At 41.0% G+C, this 18,404-nt stretch overlaps 1 protein-coding gene across 1 annotated transcript; it reads right to left on the bottom strand.

The window, feature by feature from the left end:
* Window positions 1-65: 65 nt before the first annotated feature.
* On the bottom strand, window positions 66-17,758 carry LOC144520104 (matrilin-4-like). The gene is made up of 12 exons (XM_078253772.1): window positions 17,579-17,758; window positions 13,929-14,073; window positions 12,829-13,401; window positions 11,392-11,514; window positions 6,301-6,423; window positions 5,547-5,669; window positions 5,097-5,219; window positions 4,770-4,892; window positions 3,327-3,737; window positions 3,067-3,219; window positions 2,620-2,712; window positions 66-323 (listed from the first exon to the last, which is right to left on the bottom strand). Exons 2-12 carry the CDS (start codon window positions 14,053-14,055, stop codon window positions 268-270), a joined length of 2,028 nt encoding a protein of 675 aa, XP_078109898.1. The 5' UTR covers window positions 14,056-14,073; window positions 17,579-17,758; the 3' UTR covers window positions 66-267.
* Window positions 17,759-18,404: the final 646 nt, after the last annotated feature.

The following is an 18,404-nucleotide window of genomic DNA, read 5'->3' as shown; positions in this document are numbered from 1 at the left end:
CCATGACTTATGCCCTACATTGATCATAAAGCCTGATAATAACACAACCAATGTGAAGTGTAAAATATTTATTTGTCAGTTTACTGTACAAAGTTATTCATTTGATCTGGCATTACATAAAGAACATTACAGACACAAATACACTGTTGTATACAAAAAGTGTAAAAATAGCTTCAGTAGAAAGCATTGCATGTGTAGCTTGTTGAACAGGATTAAAGATGAATGATACACTGCAGGTTCGAGGGGAGGGGGATGAGTCTCAGCCTTTCATTTGCGCACAACTTGATTCTCGAGTGACTCCAGCTTCTTCGACATGGCTTCAAGTGGGCATGTAAAGGAAATATGCAGATACAAATGAAAACACAACTAAACACAACTAATGACAGAAAATGATATATATTTTATGTGTGTATACATGTGCAAAGGCAGTCAGGTCTCTTGTTGCATAGGTTAAGGTGTGCTTTCCCAAATCCTTTTATTTTGTTAAAGGAGCAGTAGGTAAGCCTTATAAAACTAACTTTCTGTCATATTTGCTGAAACTGACCCTATGTTCCAGTAGAACTACATGAAGCAGGTCATTTAAAATAAATCCAGCTCCTCTGGCTCCACCTACAGCCTGGAGTGAGATTTGCAAAAATCCACAGCTCCCTGTTGAGCTGCACCAATCAGGGCCAGGGGGGGTGTCTAACTGCGTGTCAGTCACTGCTCATACACACACATTCATTCTCTCTTGTGGGGGGAGGGGCTTAGGAGCCGTTTTGGGCTTTAGTGGAAAGTGGGGAGGGACTGAGAAGTTGTCGATGTTTACATTTTTCACAGTCCTACCTACAGCACCTTTAGTAGATTATGCTTATAGTAGTAATTTGTTAGTTAAACCATAGTCTATATCCACGACGTTCCACTTCCAGGATTGATGTCCGGTACCTTCCTCTTTCTTTGTGTTGTTGTTTTGAATTCTAAACTCTGGTGGATTTGTGAGGACTATGGTTAACTGCTCCTCAGATCTCTGCAGGGTAAATCCAGACAGCTAGCTAGGCTATCTGTCCAATCTGACTTTTCTGTTGCACGACTAAAACTACTTTTGAACGTACACGTTCCACCAAAACAAGTTCCTTCCCGAGATTATTTTGCAGAGGCACCGTGGCTCTGCCCGGGGCTTAGCGCCGCCCATGATGATTGTGATTGGTTTAAAGAAATGCCAATAAACCAGAGCACGTTTTTCTCCCATCCCAGAATGCGCAGCGCTGTGGAGGAAGGGCTGGCAATGCGAGACTAGTTAAACCATGACTTTGTGTTAATTGTCTGGACAGACAGGTGTCTCTTTGCCTGTAGCTTGCCTGTTGTGAGTTGAACCTCTGTTCGGAAGCTAGAACGAGCTGTATTATTTTTGCCCTGTTAAAAGTGTTCATGTTTGAAGTTATATGTTTGTCATGGAGACTGAAATGAGGGTTGATAAAAGCCTTAGATTGTCTTTTGTATTCGATCATCAGTCAGAATTAAAGGCCCTGACAGATGTTGGTGTCGGTGAGCGTCCGCACCATTCGTACTAGTCGGCCCTTGTCAGCTTATTTCAGCCGATTCAGCATGTTGAATTGGTGGGGGAGCCCATCCGGGAGAGGAATCACTCTAATTGGCTATTTGTCTAAAGCGAATCAGCACTCAAGAAGAAAAAACGTTAGGAAAGCCAGCAAATGGCTTAAGTCAAGAGGGCACACACAGAAGACTGGTCTCATTTTTCAACATCATCTCAAATCTGGCCAAAAATGACATTTGAATATTCCTTTTAAAAACACAGTTTTTATTTTTTAAATGTCTATTTATTGGTATTTTAGAGAGCAAAAACACAGAGGTTTGAACTATTCGAATATATATTTTTGCACATTATGTCCATAAGAGGGCAAACATACAAGACAGATTGTCTTGTAAATATTTTTTTTACAAAATAAACAAATAAAATAATGTCCTATACCGTAAAACTTAATTTAAAGACCATAAATCTCTCTCCCTCTTTCCCTCTGCACCGTGGTTGGTCAAAAGACTTGAGAACTGAGCACAAGCAAGCTAGCTGTAGCCAGCCGGCCAGCTGCTATATGAGTAAAATGAATCATGGCCATCTGGAATGAAGCAACTGAAGACAAACGGATTAGTATGATTCAAGTGGGCAAACGCTTTATCTGTAAAGCCACAGTCCTGGGTCTTCCGGTTTCCCTTTTTAAATGACGAAAACAGACTACCGCTAACTGCTAGTATGGAGAGTTTTTGCCACTTTCGCAGGCGCAACGTACATGGTAGTTGGCCGTCGGCTGTAGTCTGTGCAGTGTGATCAGTGTAATTTTGCATTGCCAAGCCACAGAGGTGAGGAGCCACAACAGTCGGCCTCAGTCGCCACTAGTTCTTTGACGTCGGGTTGGTGTGTCAGGGCCTTAATATTTTTATACACATTTGTTTCTAAAATCATAAAACAAAGGACACTTAGCTGTGCTGAGTTTTTGTATGTAGCTCTCTATTCATCTGCACTGGAGGATTCTTTGACAGAGACCCAATCGACCCAAGTTTACCAAAAAAACATGTTGAATCTTGGTGTAACTGTGGAGTCGACAGTTATTTAGAAAAGGATATTATTCTGCATCAGGTTCGTCAGCTTCTTGGTGACCTGGTTTTGAAACATTATCACGTTCTCACACTGGCACATGTTTTCATCGGACGGTTTGTCTGTGGAGAAAAAATACATCTAAAATACAGAAGATCTTCCCGTCTTTGAATCCGTTTTATTTCACCCCATCTCTTCTAATCTTTTCCTGCAGGTTTACCTCCCTGCCTGTAGAGAATGTAGTAGATGTGAGGAGTACATGATTGCAGAGCAAAAGGACTGATCAGTTAGCCTATGTGAAACAGATAATTACACAGGACTATTGCATAAAAAATTTATAGAGTTGCTTGAAACAGTGATCATCATAGCAGCACCAGGTGGCAGTGATGCACCACTTTAAAGGAAGAGACAGTGCTATTAGAAATCTGACATTTTTGAGCATTTCTTTTGACAAATTGCGAGTTAGTTCAATGTACCTTTACATATCCTGGACTTGAGCTTCATTGTAATTTCTCCCATTTTGTCAAAATCTTCTGCGTAATAAAGGTGCTTCTCATCAGGCTCTGAAGCTATTTCTCTCAGCTCCTGTTCAATGGCTTTGCCAACACCCAAGGCATATAATGTGACCCCTGAAAATGACAAAGCAGAATAATGACAGGTAAGGCCTATTAGAAAGAACTTAGTTTGATTTAAAACGGTAGCGCGTTTGAATGGCAAGGCAAGACAATAAGTGTACCAGAGTTCTTTGCTTTATTAGCCCATTCGGACACGTCATCCTGTGATCTTCCATCAGTGAACACAATGCTGACACGTGGGATGTTCGGCCTGGCTCCTTCTTTAGCTGAAAAGCTGAGCTCAAACATGTGACGTAAGGCTGAGCCAGTCATGGAACCTCTCCCCATGTACTGCATCCGGGACACAGCCTGTTTGATGTTCTGCGCTGTGGTGTACTGGCCTAGGGTGAACTCTGTGCGCACCTTGGTGGAGTATTGAAGAAGGCCAACATGAGTGCCTGTCCTGGAAATGTCCAGTGAGTCCACAATGCCGTTTACAAACTGCTTGACCAGTTCAAAGTTGGCAGGGCCCAGACTCTTGGAGCCATCGATTACGAAAACCAGATCCATGACTCCATCGCCACACTCTGGCTCTGTCAAAAACAAGAACAAGTACATGCTTTATGTTCAGCAGCACTGAGTACCAGCACTTCGGATTTTTGTACCTTACTTCTAATTGTTATTAACAGCATTATTAATAGGCTAATGTTTAAAGCGAAATAGGCTACATATCATTATTTACAGGGACAAACCAAGCAATTAAATGTAAAATCAGACATTCTGTACCCCCATATAGCCCGAATGGAATGATTTTTTGTTTCATAACTGACTGAACGATTCGAGGTCACTACTACAATATGTAGCATAGATATACACATGTGATAATCATAGCTGCTGAATTAGGGTACTGGCCCCTTTTTTGGTCCAATTCAGGCACTGTATATATGATTGTATGAGTGTCTAAAATATGATTTATTTATATGATATATTGTGAAAGGCAATGAGTAGTTTTAGTTTTTAAAATTACAATTTGTGATCGTGCAAAATTGTATTCTTAATTGAACGGTATTGTAACTGTAAGTCCTCTGTCTTTGTTAAGTAAAGTTTAGGAAGGAGCAGGCTGCTACAAACAGAATATCCCCTTAATCCAGGGGGGAGGGGGGAAATAAAAATGTTGGTGAGCACTAGGATTAACACTGACCTTATAACTGGGTGGAATTCATCCAAAGTGATGTGACATATAAATACTGGAATAGGGGACAGTCAAAGCAACATTTGAAAACATGCTGATTAAAGATATTCTGAATTGAGTTTATTTTGCCTCACACAAATATCAATTCTGTCTTTTTTAAACTGTCAAATAAGTCTTTAGAGTCAGGTTTTTCTTCACTTATCTACAGCTTAATATGAATTCAAATGAACATATGAAAATGAATCAGAAGCCTCCAAACTGAAACACTCACAGGAAAAAGACTCAATGCTTCAAAACTTACATTATTTACTGTCCTGTATGTTATCTATTTTATCTATTTCGTAGTATCCCATCAAATCATTGCATTTACATATTCAAATCATATCCTTTGGCTGCACTATGTATTTATGATAATGAATGAGCTTGGACTCACTCTGACATGTTTTTCCATCGGGTCGGAGTGTGAATCCATTTCTGCATTTACACACACATGAATCTTCTGTATTCATAAACTCCTGTTCACAGCCATGTTTACCATCAGCACAATGGTCTATCTCTGCAGGAGACAGCATTCCAGCAACATCCATTTAGCAATACACACAGGACAAACTGGTTGGAGGACTACAATAGCTATTAATGTATAAGCATTCATCACACATCACTGCGAAAGAAGGTCTTACTCTGAAATATAGAGGGAAAAAAAACCGTCTTTCTTTGTTGGAACAACAAGAAGAAGAGGAAAGAAGCCATGCACACGTACTCTTGCATGTTTTCCCATCAGGTCTGAGTGTGTAGCCTTTCCTGCATTTACACACACAGGCGTCTTCTGTGTTCATAAACTCCTGTTCACAGCCGTGCTTCCCATCAGCGCAATGGTCTATCTCTGCAGGAAATAGCTTTTTTATTGATAGGACAGATCAAGTAAGGAAACTCGAAAAGACGGGGATGATATGCAGCAAAGGGCTGCAGGTCGGAGTTAAACCCGTGGCCGCTGCGTCAAGGACCGAGCCTCTGTACATGGGGCACACGCTCAACCAGGTGAGATAAGCAGGTGCCCCTACAACAGTTACTGATGCGTACAGTGTTACACATGATGTAAATCAATAACACATCACTGTGAATGAAATGTCTTATTTTGAAATGTTGAAAAAAATCTTTCTTTCTTTGTTGAAATAACAGGATAAGGAGGAAAGAAGCAATGCACACGTACTCTTGCATGTTTTCCCATCAGGTCTGAGTGTGAAGCCTTTCCTGCATTTACACACACAGGCGTCTTCTGTGTTCATAAACTCCTGTTCACAGCCGTGCTTCCCATCAGCGCAATGGTCCTTCTCTGCAGGAAATAGTCCATTTATTAATACAGACAGAATTGGGGAGTAATTACTGAAAATAAAAGAATACTCTCAACTGCTGTCTAGTCTGCCCCATGGAAAGTATTCATCGCCAGTGATATCAACAGTGAATACTGTTTCTCTATCGTATCGAGACTATCTCTCCACCGTTACATATTCCATATGCATGGGGAGGATCCCCCTAAGGTCAGGTACATGGATACTTCAAGATAAACCGGCTTGCCCAGCCACGCCCTATAAAGCACCTGTGCTGGCGTGGAATCACTGATAGTTTGATCGGAACCATCTCGGAGCGGCTTACAGCTGGAGAGATAGTCTCTTTACTCAGAGAACCAAGGTTACAACGTAACCGAGCGATGTCACATCTAAAAGTAAGTTTCTTCTTGCGTTACAGTTAACATGCTTGCAGTCATGTTGAACTGTTGGACAAATTGTTCATGCAATCCTATAGCACTAATGAGAAACAGGTTGGAGGACATCTACTACATAGTTATTGATGTAAACAGAGTTACACTTGATGTAAATCAATAACAGATCACTGAAAGAAATGTCTTATTTTGTTTTCTTTGTTGAAATAACAGGATAAGGAGGACAGAAGCAATGCACACATACTCTTGCATGTTTTCCCATCAGGTCTGAGTGTGTAGCCTTTCCTGCATTTACACACACAGGTGTCTTCTGTGTTCATAAACTCCTGTTCACAGCCGTGCTTCCCATCAGCGCAATGGTCTATCTCTGCAGGAAATAGTCAGTTTATCAGTACAGGCGGGATTAAGAATTCATTTCTAAGAAAACTTAGCTATTTGTTGAGTTCTGCTACTCTGCCACTTTTAAAATATTAAAATTCAATGGACAGACCAAATCAAATTGAATTTGCACATTTACTCTATGTTCCAAAAGATGAACTCCTTAAGTTTTTCTGAATTCTTCATATTGTTCCATTGTACCAGTGAGCACAAACAGACAACATCTAACTCCAGCCAGCTAAATAAAATGGAGGCCAAGACCATTTTCCTGCTCTAAAAGTAAAAATACAACGGACACTTATTCTTGCATGTTTTTCCATCAGGCCTGAGTGTGTAGCTGTTTCTGCATTTACACACACAGGCATCTTCTGTGCTTATAAATTCCTGCTCACACCCATGGGTGCCATCAGCACAGTGATCAATCTCTGGGTGACATAAACAGCACAGAACAGAGATTGAAGCATTGTTAACACTATTAACAAATGACAATATATTACTGTAGAAGATACTAATTAGCATCTGTGTAGCCTGAAATCATTACTTCCCAAGTTTACAGTGGTCCATTTCTAAGGATGAATCTTCAATAAAATAAGACTTCTTATACTTGTCTATCACTAACATTATGTCTTCTTCTACTACTGGTACTGTAGCTTTAATTACTAAAATGTCTATTATTAGTCATGATAAATGTTTTCTGTATGCATACGATATTTCAGCTTGACACATAGTATACAAGAACACAAAAAGAGAAAACCATCATTTGTTTATCAAACATCTAAATCCACTCTCAGAAAGACTCTGGTAAAGGTGTAGATATGTGAACCCAAGACAAGAAAGATCAAACAATGGATGTTGTTTTGATTCTGTGATACTGACACCCTGGATACACCTCCACATTTCAGCAGCTGCTCTGATGATTGCAAAAGCACACTTCCTTCAGGAAATCTCCCCCACGTTACTTTCTGTCAACATCCTCCAGAGGAGCAACAGGGACGTTTTCCAACAGTGGGTGTAGGGACATCACTGGTAGGAAGAATGCTGGCTCTTAGTTGGATTGGAGCATCAAAATTACTTTACACAATGCTTTATTCACCAAACCCCTTTGGCTACCATGCCTTCCTCAAGGTGGCCCTTTATCCTTTAAAGGGGTGATAGAATGATTTTATGGGGTATTTCACACTGTTCCTTAAGGTCTCCTAATAGGGTATGTAACATTGGTTTGGCTGAATATTGCTCAAATGCTATTTTATGGGTCCTTAACTACCCTGCGAATATGGAACAAGAGCTTTTCTTCCAAATATGGTATGCTCATGAATATTTAGATGAGCTGCGCGCTGATTGGTTTGAGCGAACCACATACACATCCATTGTAGACTAGACGGCAGGTCTCATATTTCAGACACTGCAAAGTTATACATTGTTTGTCTACTATTTCGTTATTAAATTCACTTCTGAGACTTTGTTATGCGAGAAATCAACTATATCAAGCTCAAATATGGACCGTTTTACGAAAATGTATGGCTAATTGCAAATGGTAAGACGTGTTGGACTTCAGGAGCTCCACAGTCTGACGGGAAAGCGGCAAACTCCATACCCAGTGAAAGTCACCGTTTCCCGGTTACTGGATGACCGGCATAACTTTCGTATATTTACAGTTTGAATTTCGTCACGTCACTTATAAAACAGCTACCCCAAGGTCTTATAAAGCTAACTATGGTGTCCAATTTCAATTTAATGCATTTTTGTGAACATGAGAGGTCTCCTTAGGAGGAGCTGCTAGCTAGGCTATGTGTCCCATTTAATCCTATGGGAAAAGATCGTTGCTACACTTTCGGCATTACTTTTGTATATATTTACAGTTTGAATTTAGTCACGCCACTTATATAACAGCTACCCCAAGGTCTTATAAAGCTAACAATGGTGTCCGATTTCAATTTAATACATTTTTGTGAACATTAAGAGTTTCGTTAGCTAGTTAGCTAGCTGCTACTGTCCCTTCAGTCCTAGCTATGTGTACAGATCGCGGCTAGTTAGCTTCAATTTCGGCATAACTAGTATATTTACAGTTTGAATTTCGTCACGCCACTTATATAACATCTACCCCAAGGTCTTATAAAGCTAACAGTGGTGTCCGATTTCAATTTAATGCATTTTTGTGAACATTAGGGGTTTCGTTTCAGAGGTCTAAGAGGAGGCTAGCTAGCTCTCATTGATAGAGCTCCATCCAGCCGCAGCCTTTATCAATGAGACTCGCGGACAAGAGGCGTTTATTTCCCCGATCGTTTGTTTAAATAACTCAACACACATATCCATTATAAGATTAACTGGAACCTGTGGTATGAGATTGCTGGCGTAACAAGCTCGCTGTGACCGCGCTCTCACTCACACACACCGGCCATTTAGCAGGAAGAGGGGAGCTGCAGGCCCTGGAGCTCTGTCAGGGCAGCGGCGTTTGGTAGGCCATTAAACCAAAAAACGGTGACTTTGCGCAGGTATGGAGTGCCGTGGGCTGCTAGCCGTGACGGAGCTCCATCTAGCTCACAGCGGGCCGGGGTCTGTGAAGGAAGGCAGGCCAGGCGGCGAGGCAGCAACACAGGCAGCACCGGCCGCTGAACTCCCAACACACAGTCGGACAAAATTTGCAATTAGCCATCAATTTTCGTAAAACGGCCCATATGTGACCTCTACATAGTTGATTTCTCGCATAACAAATCTCAGAAGTGAATTTAGTAATTAAATAGCGGACCTCTGGAGATCTGCATGACCTAGCTAGCTAGATTCAGAAGACTAAGCTGACCTCAGGTCAGTGGTGTAGCCTATGCAAATGTTGGGGCGTGACAAAGACTAGGAGTTGGGATGCTGACGTCAACTTCCAGCTTTGTTGAGATTCGCCCGTTTTCAGCGGCAGTTTCAAAATATGAGATTTTCATAGTAAAGGGGTATCAATGGGATTTTGAGCTTCTATGTATGTCCTCAATTCAACTATGACAAGGGAAAAATCGGTTTTGCATTCTATCACCCCTAATTTTTTAAATTATGGTATGGTATTTTAATTATGGTAATGTTGATTTGGTAACTTAGTATTAATAGAGAGACAAAGTCACGCCCTTCTACTTCCAGTCCATGGGACCTATCTTTCGAAAAAGTATGAACGGGAGTAAATGGGGAAAGACAAATTATTTTTTGATCCTGTTTGAATTGAGCCATGAATTACACATATGATGTTCATCAGTTTAATAGATAATTTCGCAAGTCAAGAAAGTCTCAGTTTATTGTTAAAGTGCCCATATTATGAAAAAAAACACTTTTTCTGGGATTTGGGGTGTTAATTTGTGTCTCACACACATACAAACAAAAAATCCATCCATGCTGTTTTGAGTGAGATACGGTTTCTGAATGTGTCCTGCCTTCAGTCTCCGGGTGAGCTGTTCAAAATCGGCACGGCTTGTGACGTCACAAGCCGAAACGAGCTGGCTAACCGCAACCGTTAGCTCGTAGCGTTAGCATGCTAATGCTAATACTAACGCTAGCATGCTACCTCATTCTCAATAGCAAAGCACTGCTACAACACACACAAGTTCACCATAATCTACAAAAGAACTACTTAATGTGCGCCCTCATTTAGAAGTCTCCCAGCTAATCCTGCCTTGTAACTGACCGAAGTTAGAGAAACAGCCTTTCTTTTACTGTCTATGGAGCTAGCTAGCTGACATGATCTACATCTGAGCTACTGCACATGTGCGAGTGCAATCAAAGATAGTACAGAAGAAGAAGAAGAAGAAAAGAGGTCTCACTCTGTAGCTAAAACAGAGACCAGGTGAAAAGAGGATCTGCAGCAGTGAGAGAGAGCGGTGCAGTACAACAAAAATATGGTGTTTTTTGAAAATTAAACCATGTAAACCTATTCTGGTACAACCTTAAAATACAATTATGAACCTGAAAATGAGCATAATATGGGAGCTTTAAACTGTTGAAGTATCAGACTGTGAAAATACGTATTTAGAAAGACTACACACTTCAAAGTCTCATGGATGACGTCTCGCTGAAGCTACCATGTCTGTGTGTATCGTACCGGGGATGTAACATTACTCAAACGAGCAGAGGATCTTGCTTGTTCTTTTGCTTATCTGCTGAAAAAATTTCACTGGATAAAACACATCAGGTAAGATAAGATTACATGTGTTGTGGAACAGAGCTAAGCTAGCTAGCTAGCGAACAAGTTGAGCATCAAGCTAGGTGACTGGGCAGTTTCACACAAAGCTAAGTGGTACTACGACAAACTTATGGCTTACTTAGACTTTTTTCGGTTGAAAAATTATCTTTTAAATTGACATTGAACATCATATTTGTAATCCATGGCCTCTCCCCGTTCACTACCGTTCATATTTTTTCCGAATTAAGGTCCCATGAGATCCACCGGACAGCCTCTCTATAGTGATTGACTGTGTAAAAGGAAACAACAGAACAAACCCTCAGACTTTGTTATGTGTGTATTCTCAAAATTTTCATTTGAATTGGTTCAAGAGATTAGATAACCATACTCTGAAAAGGGATGTAGTTTAAAAAAAAAATCCACGTGTGTATGCAACAGTGTAACATTTTTGTTAGGTTTAGTGAAGGTTATTGCCATAAAGACAAATATATTAAAATGTAGAATACAGTAAAAAATAGTTACTAGTGATGGAGAAGGATGAGAAGTCCCTGGGAGCCATATAGAGATCAAATCCTCTATATTTGCAATCCCCTTTAGTCATCTCTTTTGTCATGTTGCCTGAGAAAGTTATGGTGCTTTGTGATCAAAGAAAACAGCAGTGGCATTAAGCAGCCTTGAGGGAGGAAAACCGTGTAAATGTAAAAAAAAAAAAAAAAAGCCTGTAGCCGAAAAAGAGAACACATTTTTCTGGGTAAATACATTTTTAAAAACAACAGTGAAATGAGAGAAAAGGAGTTCCTTCACCTTTACATGTCTTGCCATCGGGGTTGAGGGTGAAGCCCTTCCTGCACTTGCACCTGTATGAGGCAGGGCTGCTCACACAGATGTGCTGGCACTGATGGTCCACCACCTCACACATCTCTGAACCTAACGCACGCACCAACATACACAACACAGACACTCAAACATAAGGTCCAGGAATTTTGGAACGGCATACATGAAAACCTAAGTTGTATTGCAGGGACCCAGGTTCCACTTCCACTTCTGCATTCGCTTGCGGCCCTCTATCGGCTATAACCGCACTATGCAAGTTTGCCAGATCGGGTAGCATATCTGTAGTTCGAATGAGACATAATGGACACAATTCCACTTCCAACCTGTAGGGGGAAGGAAGATGAAAAGTGCTTTGGTGTTGCTTTAAAGGTGCTCTAAGCGATGTCACGCGTGTTTTAGACTACAACATTTTTTGTCACATACAGCAAACATCTCCTCACTATCCGCTAGCTGCCTGTCCCCTGAACACACTGAAAAAAAACATCTCCTCACTATCTGCTAGCTGCCTGGCCCCTGAACACACTGTAAAAAAACATCTCCTCACTATCCGCTAGCTGCCTGGCCCCTGAACACACTGAAAAAAACATCTCCTCACTATCCGCTAGCTGCCTGGCCCCTGAACACACTGTAAAAAAACATCTCCTCACTATCTGCTAGTTGCCTGGCCCCTGAACACACTGTAAAAAAACGTGGACTCTGTAGACAGCCCAGGCTCCACAAATGCCAACAAAAACAAACTGCCCCAACCTGCACCACCAAACATAACAGTCTTCCAGCGTTCGTTAGTGCGCTGAAGGGAGGGGGCGGGAACGGGATGAGGAGGAGGGAGGGGCGAGCTAGCCTCGTTTTATTTGAAAATACTTCAAATGTCAACAAAAAGTGCCGTCACCCAACATTGCTTAGAGCACCTTTAAGAGGATGAAAGAATAAAAGGGTGCCGTCAATCCAGGAGTGGGCTTGTGAGATGGCTAGTGTGTGGGCGTTTTGAAAAGATGTCATATAAATGGTTTGCCAGATTGGATGTCTATACTAGAAAATGGGGAAAGTACCTGATCTTTCTGGAGGGCTCCTAAGAAGTGTTGTACTGGGGAGACATGTGTATGATGGGCTTATGGCGTAGACATTTACACATAAGTTCATTTGGTTTATAGTTTGCCTATTTTGTTATCATTTTGTTGTACGGTCTTGAATATTGTAGTTACTGTGTCATCTTTTCTTGATTTATGTCTGGGTGGGTGGTGATGACAAAGGGGGGAGGGGGGGGGGTGATATCTTCATGTTGCAAACTGTATGTTTTATGTGTTAAAAAATAAAAATTGTAATCATAAAAAACTAATTGGTGCTAATACACATGCATGAATGAGGAGGGACACAAAATGGATCACAAAAATAGATGGGATTCATCACCTCCACACAGTTTGGACTGGAACACAGAGATGAGAGTTTCTATCTGGCTAAAGTTGGCCACCAGGTGCACATGCTCAGAATGTGGCTCGCTCCCTATGGCCTTCAGAGTGTCCATATCCACTCTGCCCACTCCGACAGCAAATATCTGGATGCCGGCATTCCTCGCCTGAGCCGCGATCTCCTCCACCGTGTCTTGAGGCCGCCCATCAGTCACAACCATAGCGATTCGCGGGATGAGCAGTTCTGCCGGTCGTGCTCCCTCTTCCTCAGTGAAGGCTGTCTCCATGGTGTACTGGATGGCCAGACCCGTCATTGTTCCTGTGGCGAGGTGCTCCATGTTCCTCACCGCCTGCTCCACCTCAGCCCTGGTGGTGTAGGTGTTGAGGGAAAACTCGGGCTGGACCACGCTGCCATACTGTAGCAGAGCGACCCGAGTGGCATCAGAGCCCACCCTGAGGAACTGCAGCAGGTTGATGATGAAGGTCTTCACCTTCTCGTAGTCGTTGGGGCGGATGCTTCGGGAGCTGTCGATGACAAAGACGAAATCCAGCGGGATTGCTTTGCAAGGTTTCTCTGTGATCAAAGACATGGAGGTTTGTGATCAGGGAAACAAATACTGCAAATTCACAGCTAAACAGGGCTAAATCTAAACTAGATTCAAGAAAATAGTTTGACTTTGTATCTACCATACACTAGAAGACTCTGAAAAGACTAGAGTCAGACACTATCTCACATCTAAAGGCAATCTGTCATAATGTCACTGAGTTTTTAGTCACAGACAAGAAGATTTTACTACCAAGACTTAAAACTTATACAATAATATCAAACACGTTTGATTTTGTCGGAACGTCAAGATGGGAAAAAGATTGATTTAAGACAGCTCGGACTGAGTTTTATGACCATCTTACACCAAATGATTGAGACGATAGGCGCGCGCCCCAACTCTAGCACAACTCTCATGATTTCATTCCGATATTGGAAATGTGCCTGCAACAGGGAAATGGCTTGAAAAGTCGTTTGGTGTAAGGTCGGCATTAGATAGAAACAGACATAAATGCAGTTGGCAAAATACACATTTTGGTCTCCATCTGATCATTTACCCGCTGGTTTGGTTTGGACAGTAGTCTCATATCGACCTCTGGCCACGATGGGTCTGGAACGCCGTCTGTCCAGTCGAACTGCGTTACAGCACAACAGGAAGAAGAGGCCGAGGGCCAGGGACCTCATTCTGACAAGCTGTGACAACTGCAGCGTTTGGAGAGAGAGAGAGAGAGAGAGAGAGAGAGAGAGAGAGAGAGAGAGAGAGAGGAAAGCACAAGAACTGATATAAACACTCCCACAATGCACTGCAAGCAGAGAACAAGCCTGCATGGAACAGTAAAGTCAGAGACAGATGAGGAGAGAGGCAATAAAGCAAGAGGGAAACTGCAAGAAAATGTGTTATTTTTATAATCTAATTTTTTATTTGGAAATGTTTAATCTGCATCAAAATACACACAATGACACAATGACAGACACAATGACAGTCAATCCTGTTAACTGGCTGATGGTGGCCATGATTTTTAGAGAACACCTCAACTCTGTCTGGGAATGTAAGGTTTTGTAAAAGAATGATTTTTTGTGAGGAATGGTAAAAAAAACTTTTTTATTTTTTTGCTAAAATAAAAAAAAAACCTGAAATAACAATTTCAATTATTTTTTAACCATAACCTCAAGATTCATTACTAAATAAGCAACAATCAAAGTTAAAGCTCTGAAAAACATCCTTTATTAGTTATTATATAATATCCATAAACTCAGCTAATCAACTTTGGGGTTTGATCTGATTAGCTCCAATAGCAGATTTAATTAACAACACAAGGAAACTACCCGTCATCAGGCTTAAATGCTGATTGGTTCATGGAAAAATTTGAGCCTCGCCCACTTCAAATTGGTGAGACGAGCACAGACAAAAACATAGAATAAAGAAATCTTTCATGTGAAAAAAACAAAACTGGTGTGGCCGATTGAGAACATATGTTTCAAGGGATCAGGAATCCAGGAAAAATAAGGTTTAAGGTTCATGAATACATTTTTAATTGGCTTTACAAATTGCCAAATGGTGGTGCTATTCAAATAAAAATAAAATTATTTGTTGAAATATGCCTCCAATTAACAGACAAACTGGAGTCCGTACAGGACTGAAACACATATAGTGACTCTGTGCCAGTAAGGTAACTAGTGAAGTGCTACATTTAAGTTAATGATGAGGAGGGATATAAATAGGGAGAACTTTCACCTCCAGCATATTTGACCCCCTCAGCTTCAGATTTCACATTTTAGTGTGAATAGATGTAATGCACACAGCATTGCATGGGTTTTGTAGAGCTACAGGAAATAGCACATTCCAAATGGCATAGTCTGATTCTAAATGTGACATATTCACTATTGGCAGCATTACACTTTTCTGTTTCTAAATGAGTGTGGGCTACACCGAGCTACACACGAGTATCACGTTTTCCCATCTGCCATCAAGTCCACAAACTCTCTATGAAAGAATGAGCTTTTCGATGTTTTGGTACATAGGTGGTTGAAAGTGATTTAAGAGAGGCTGAAAGGTACCACAGACTGTTTCCCTATGACATCCCCAGAAGAGCCATTAATGACCTGTCATACTCAGACTGCAGGCTCCACTGCTGTCTGAAACCTGTGTGTGATCGGTGAAGAAATAGCAAATATATCCACATTTAAAAGCAGAATGGCATTGCATTGGTCATATAGATCAGATCTTAGTTCAAAGACAGCATGTAAGATGTTAGAAATTTCAGGATTTCTTAATGGAGTTCTGAACGTCTTTCTCTGCTCTGTTCAGGGTGATGACACTGAATCAGCCCAGGCAGATGAACAGTCCCACACGCGATATTACGAATCCCACTATGGCCACGCCAAGACCCGCCCTTCAATTGCATTTATTGCCCAAGCGTCCATGCTTACGCAAGGTAACGTAACGCTATTTGTAAAGGTCCTATCCCCTGACCAATTGGCTATCCTAACCTTAACCACACAAGGTCAAATGCCTAACCCCAACCAATCAAGCTGCTTCGTAGGGCAGGTCTTGGCGTGGCCATAGTGGGATTCGTAATTTTGCGTCCCACACAGACATGTATACGGTAACAGCTGACCTGAGACCTGCAGGGGTCACATATCCATGTTGCACCCCACAGAGCTGTTGACCTCTGACCTCAAATCTGTTTGATGTCTCTCTGTCACAGGTCTAAAAGTGTTTTCTACATTAATTAGCCAACAGTATAACAAATGTATTATCTATTTAAGGGCCATAGACCTCCATACTAAATGTTCGTCACTTTCCACTAAGCCTGTGCATTACTGTGCGTCCTGAGTGTGTTTTCACCTGTACTTAAAGCTGTCCACTTGTGATCCAATCACTCAGATCCAATTTGATACCAGGTCAGGCTTCTGTCATTTGTCGACAGATGATTCCTTTAATATGTACACCATTTGGAAAATATTAAAGCTATAGTGTGTAGTGTGTGTTTCTGTTGCCTCCATGAGGAATTCTAAGTAATGACAACAAAACTTTTGGTGCATCCACATGACACAAGCCTTCTGTGATCGCGCCCCTCCACACAGTTGCTTGTAACCAAGGAGGACAAAAAAAGAGGATTAAAAAAAAGAGAAGAAGAGGTCATTGACACTAGCTTCTGAACATAGCCATACTGAGAAATACAGAGAGAGTTGTTCATTTCATTATTTTTTGTAGCAACTTATTTGGCAATGGCTTGAATGTTGAATGGACGTTTATTAATATCAAAAAGTTACGCACTAAAGCTTTAAGTCTTGGTTATCATTTTTTTTAAACTGAAACGTTAGTGGCAAAGAAAGCACAGAAACATGTAATTATCCTTTACATTTGATTTAGAATATGATTTATTACAGTGATTTCACAACTGACCAAAATAGGGGGGAGTCACTCACAGAGCAATCCCTCTCACATTTCCTCATGAATTAAAGCCAAGGCTATGTGTTTACTATGAAACACTAAAACAGTGTGTACCTAACCGTGTTTTATGGGACCTGATCTCTGTTTTGCACATATCCCTTCCCTTCTCTTGATGGCTTTTCATGATGCAGGTGATGGAAACTGTCCTGTAAATATTTACTTCATAAAGAATTAGAGATGTTCCGATACCGATACCAGTATCGGTATCGGCTCCGATACTGCCTAAAACGCTGGTATCGGTATCGGGAAGTACTGGAGTTTATGCACCGATCCGATACCACGTAATAAAGCCCTAAAGAAAAAATACGTTAAAGTAGTTTATTTATGTTCTTTTTCCGTTATAACTGACTGTCAAACTGGAGAATAAAAGAACGTTCTGTGGCATTCATGTTTCACAAAGAGTTTAACCTGAGCCAGACTGACAACAAAGATAGAAATCATATCACATCCATACAGGGATAGTATACAGTTCTTAAAACATAATAAAATATATGACACACTGGTATCAGATCGGTACTCGGTATCGGCCGATACGCAAGTTCAGGTATCGGAATCGGTATCGGGAAGCAAAAACTGGTATCGGACCATCTCTATAAAGAATACAGGTTGCAGCTGGTGATTCCACTTTTTCACCATGTTTAAGAAAAATGACTCATTATTCTAAAAAGAAAAAAACAAAGACATAATTGCAAGTAGAGCCTGCAGTGCTTCAGCAACTAAACAGAGGAAAACATATCAAAACCTACTTACCCTGTTATCAAAACCAGCTATTTCTCCTCAACTCCTGGAATCAAAGTTTCTCAATAAATCCCAGGAATACGTCAAGAACAGGAGTTCCAGCAGGAAGAATCAGTCAATAGTAGCTCCAGACAGTAAACATGCATGCATATGTCCCAGCCCTCTGGCGTTTTGTATCTGCCGAGGCACTTGCATTGCTCTGCCCCTTACTCCATCCACTCTCTGTTTCTCTGTTTACTCCCCCTCTGACTCCAACACGGAGACGCCTTCTTGTTCGGATCAGTCTGTTAAAACAAAACTCTGTGGATACTTTCACGAACAGAACTAACTGAACCCATTCATTTTACACCTTCAAAGTCCTTTAACATTTCATAATAAGATCTACGTGGAGTGGGCATGAGCCCTAAACCTTGCTCGTGTTCAGTTTCTTTTCTCGAGTTTAATGACTTCATTTGTTAAAGCAGCCTGTCCTTTATGTTTTCATGTTAAGGGACATTGATGACATTACATTCAGAGATGCAATGGTTCAGTTACATTTTTTAAAGGGGGTGTGTCTTAATCATGTAATGACTTGGATCTTTTTTGGAAGTTTGTATACTATCCATTGGGTGTAGCTTTTGATTTCTTTGTTTGACATTTTGACAACTTTGCACAAAAATTGAGGAATAGTTTCTGCTTTTATTTGGTGTAAAGGCTTAAATAAGTTTTAAAAAGGCACAGTCTACACTCGCGTTATATTGTGTCCACTTATTTTTGTGTGTTGTAAGCAATGAGTAATTTATTAAAAGAATCAGAATAAGCTATTACAAGTCTTTCCTCCAAGAGAAACTGCTGTTCA

This window comes from Sander vitreus, chromosome 6 (assembly GCF_031162955.1).
Source record: "Sander vitreus isolate 19-12246 chromosome 6, sanVit1, whole genome shotgun sequence".
Lineage (NCBI taxonomy): Eukaryota > Metazoa > Chordata > Actinopteri > Perciformes > Percidae > Sander > Sander vitreus.
This window is presented reverse-complemented; position numbering and strand designations above follow the sequence as displayed.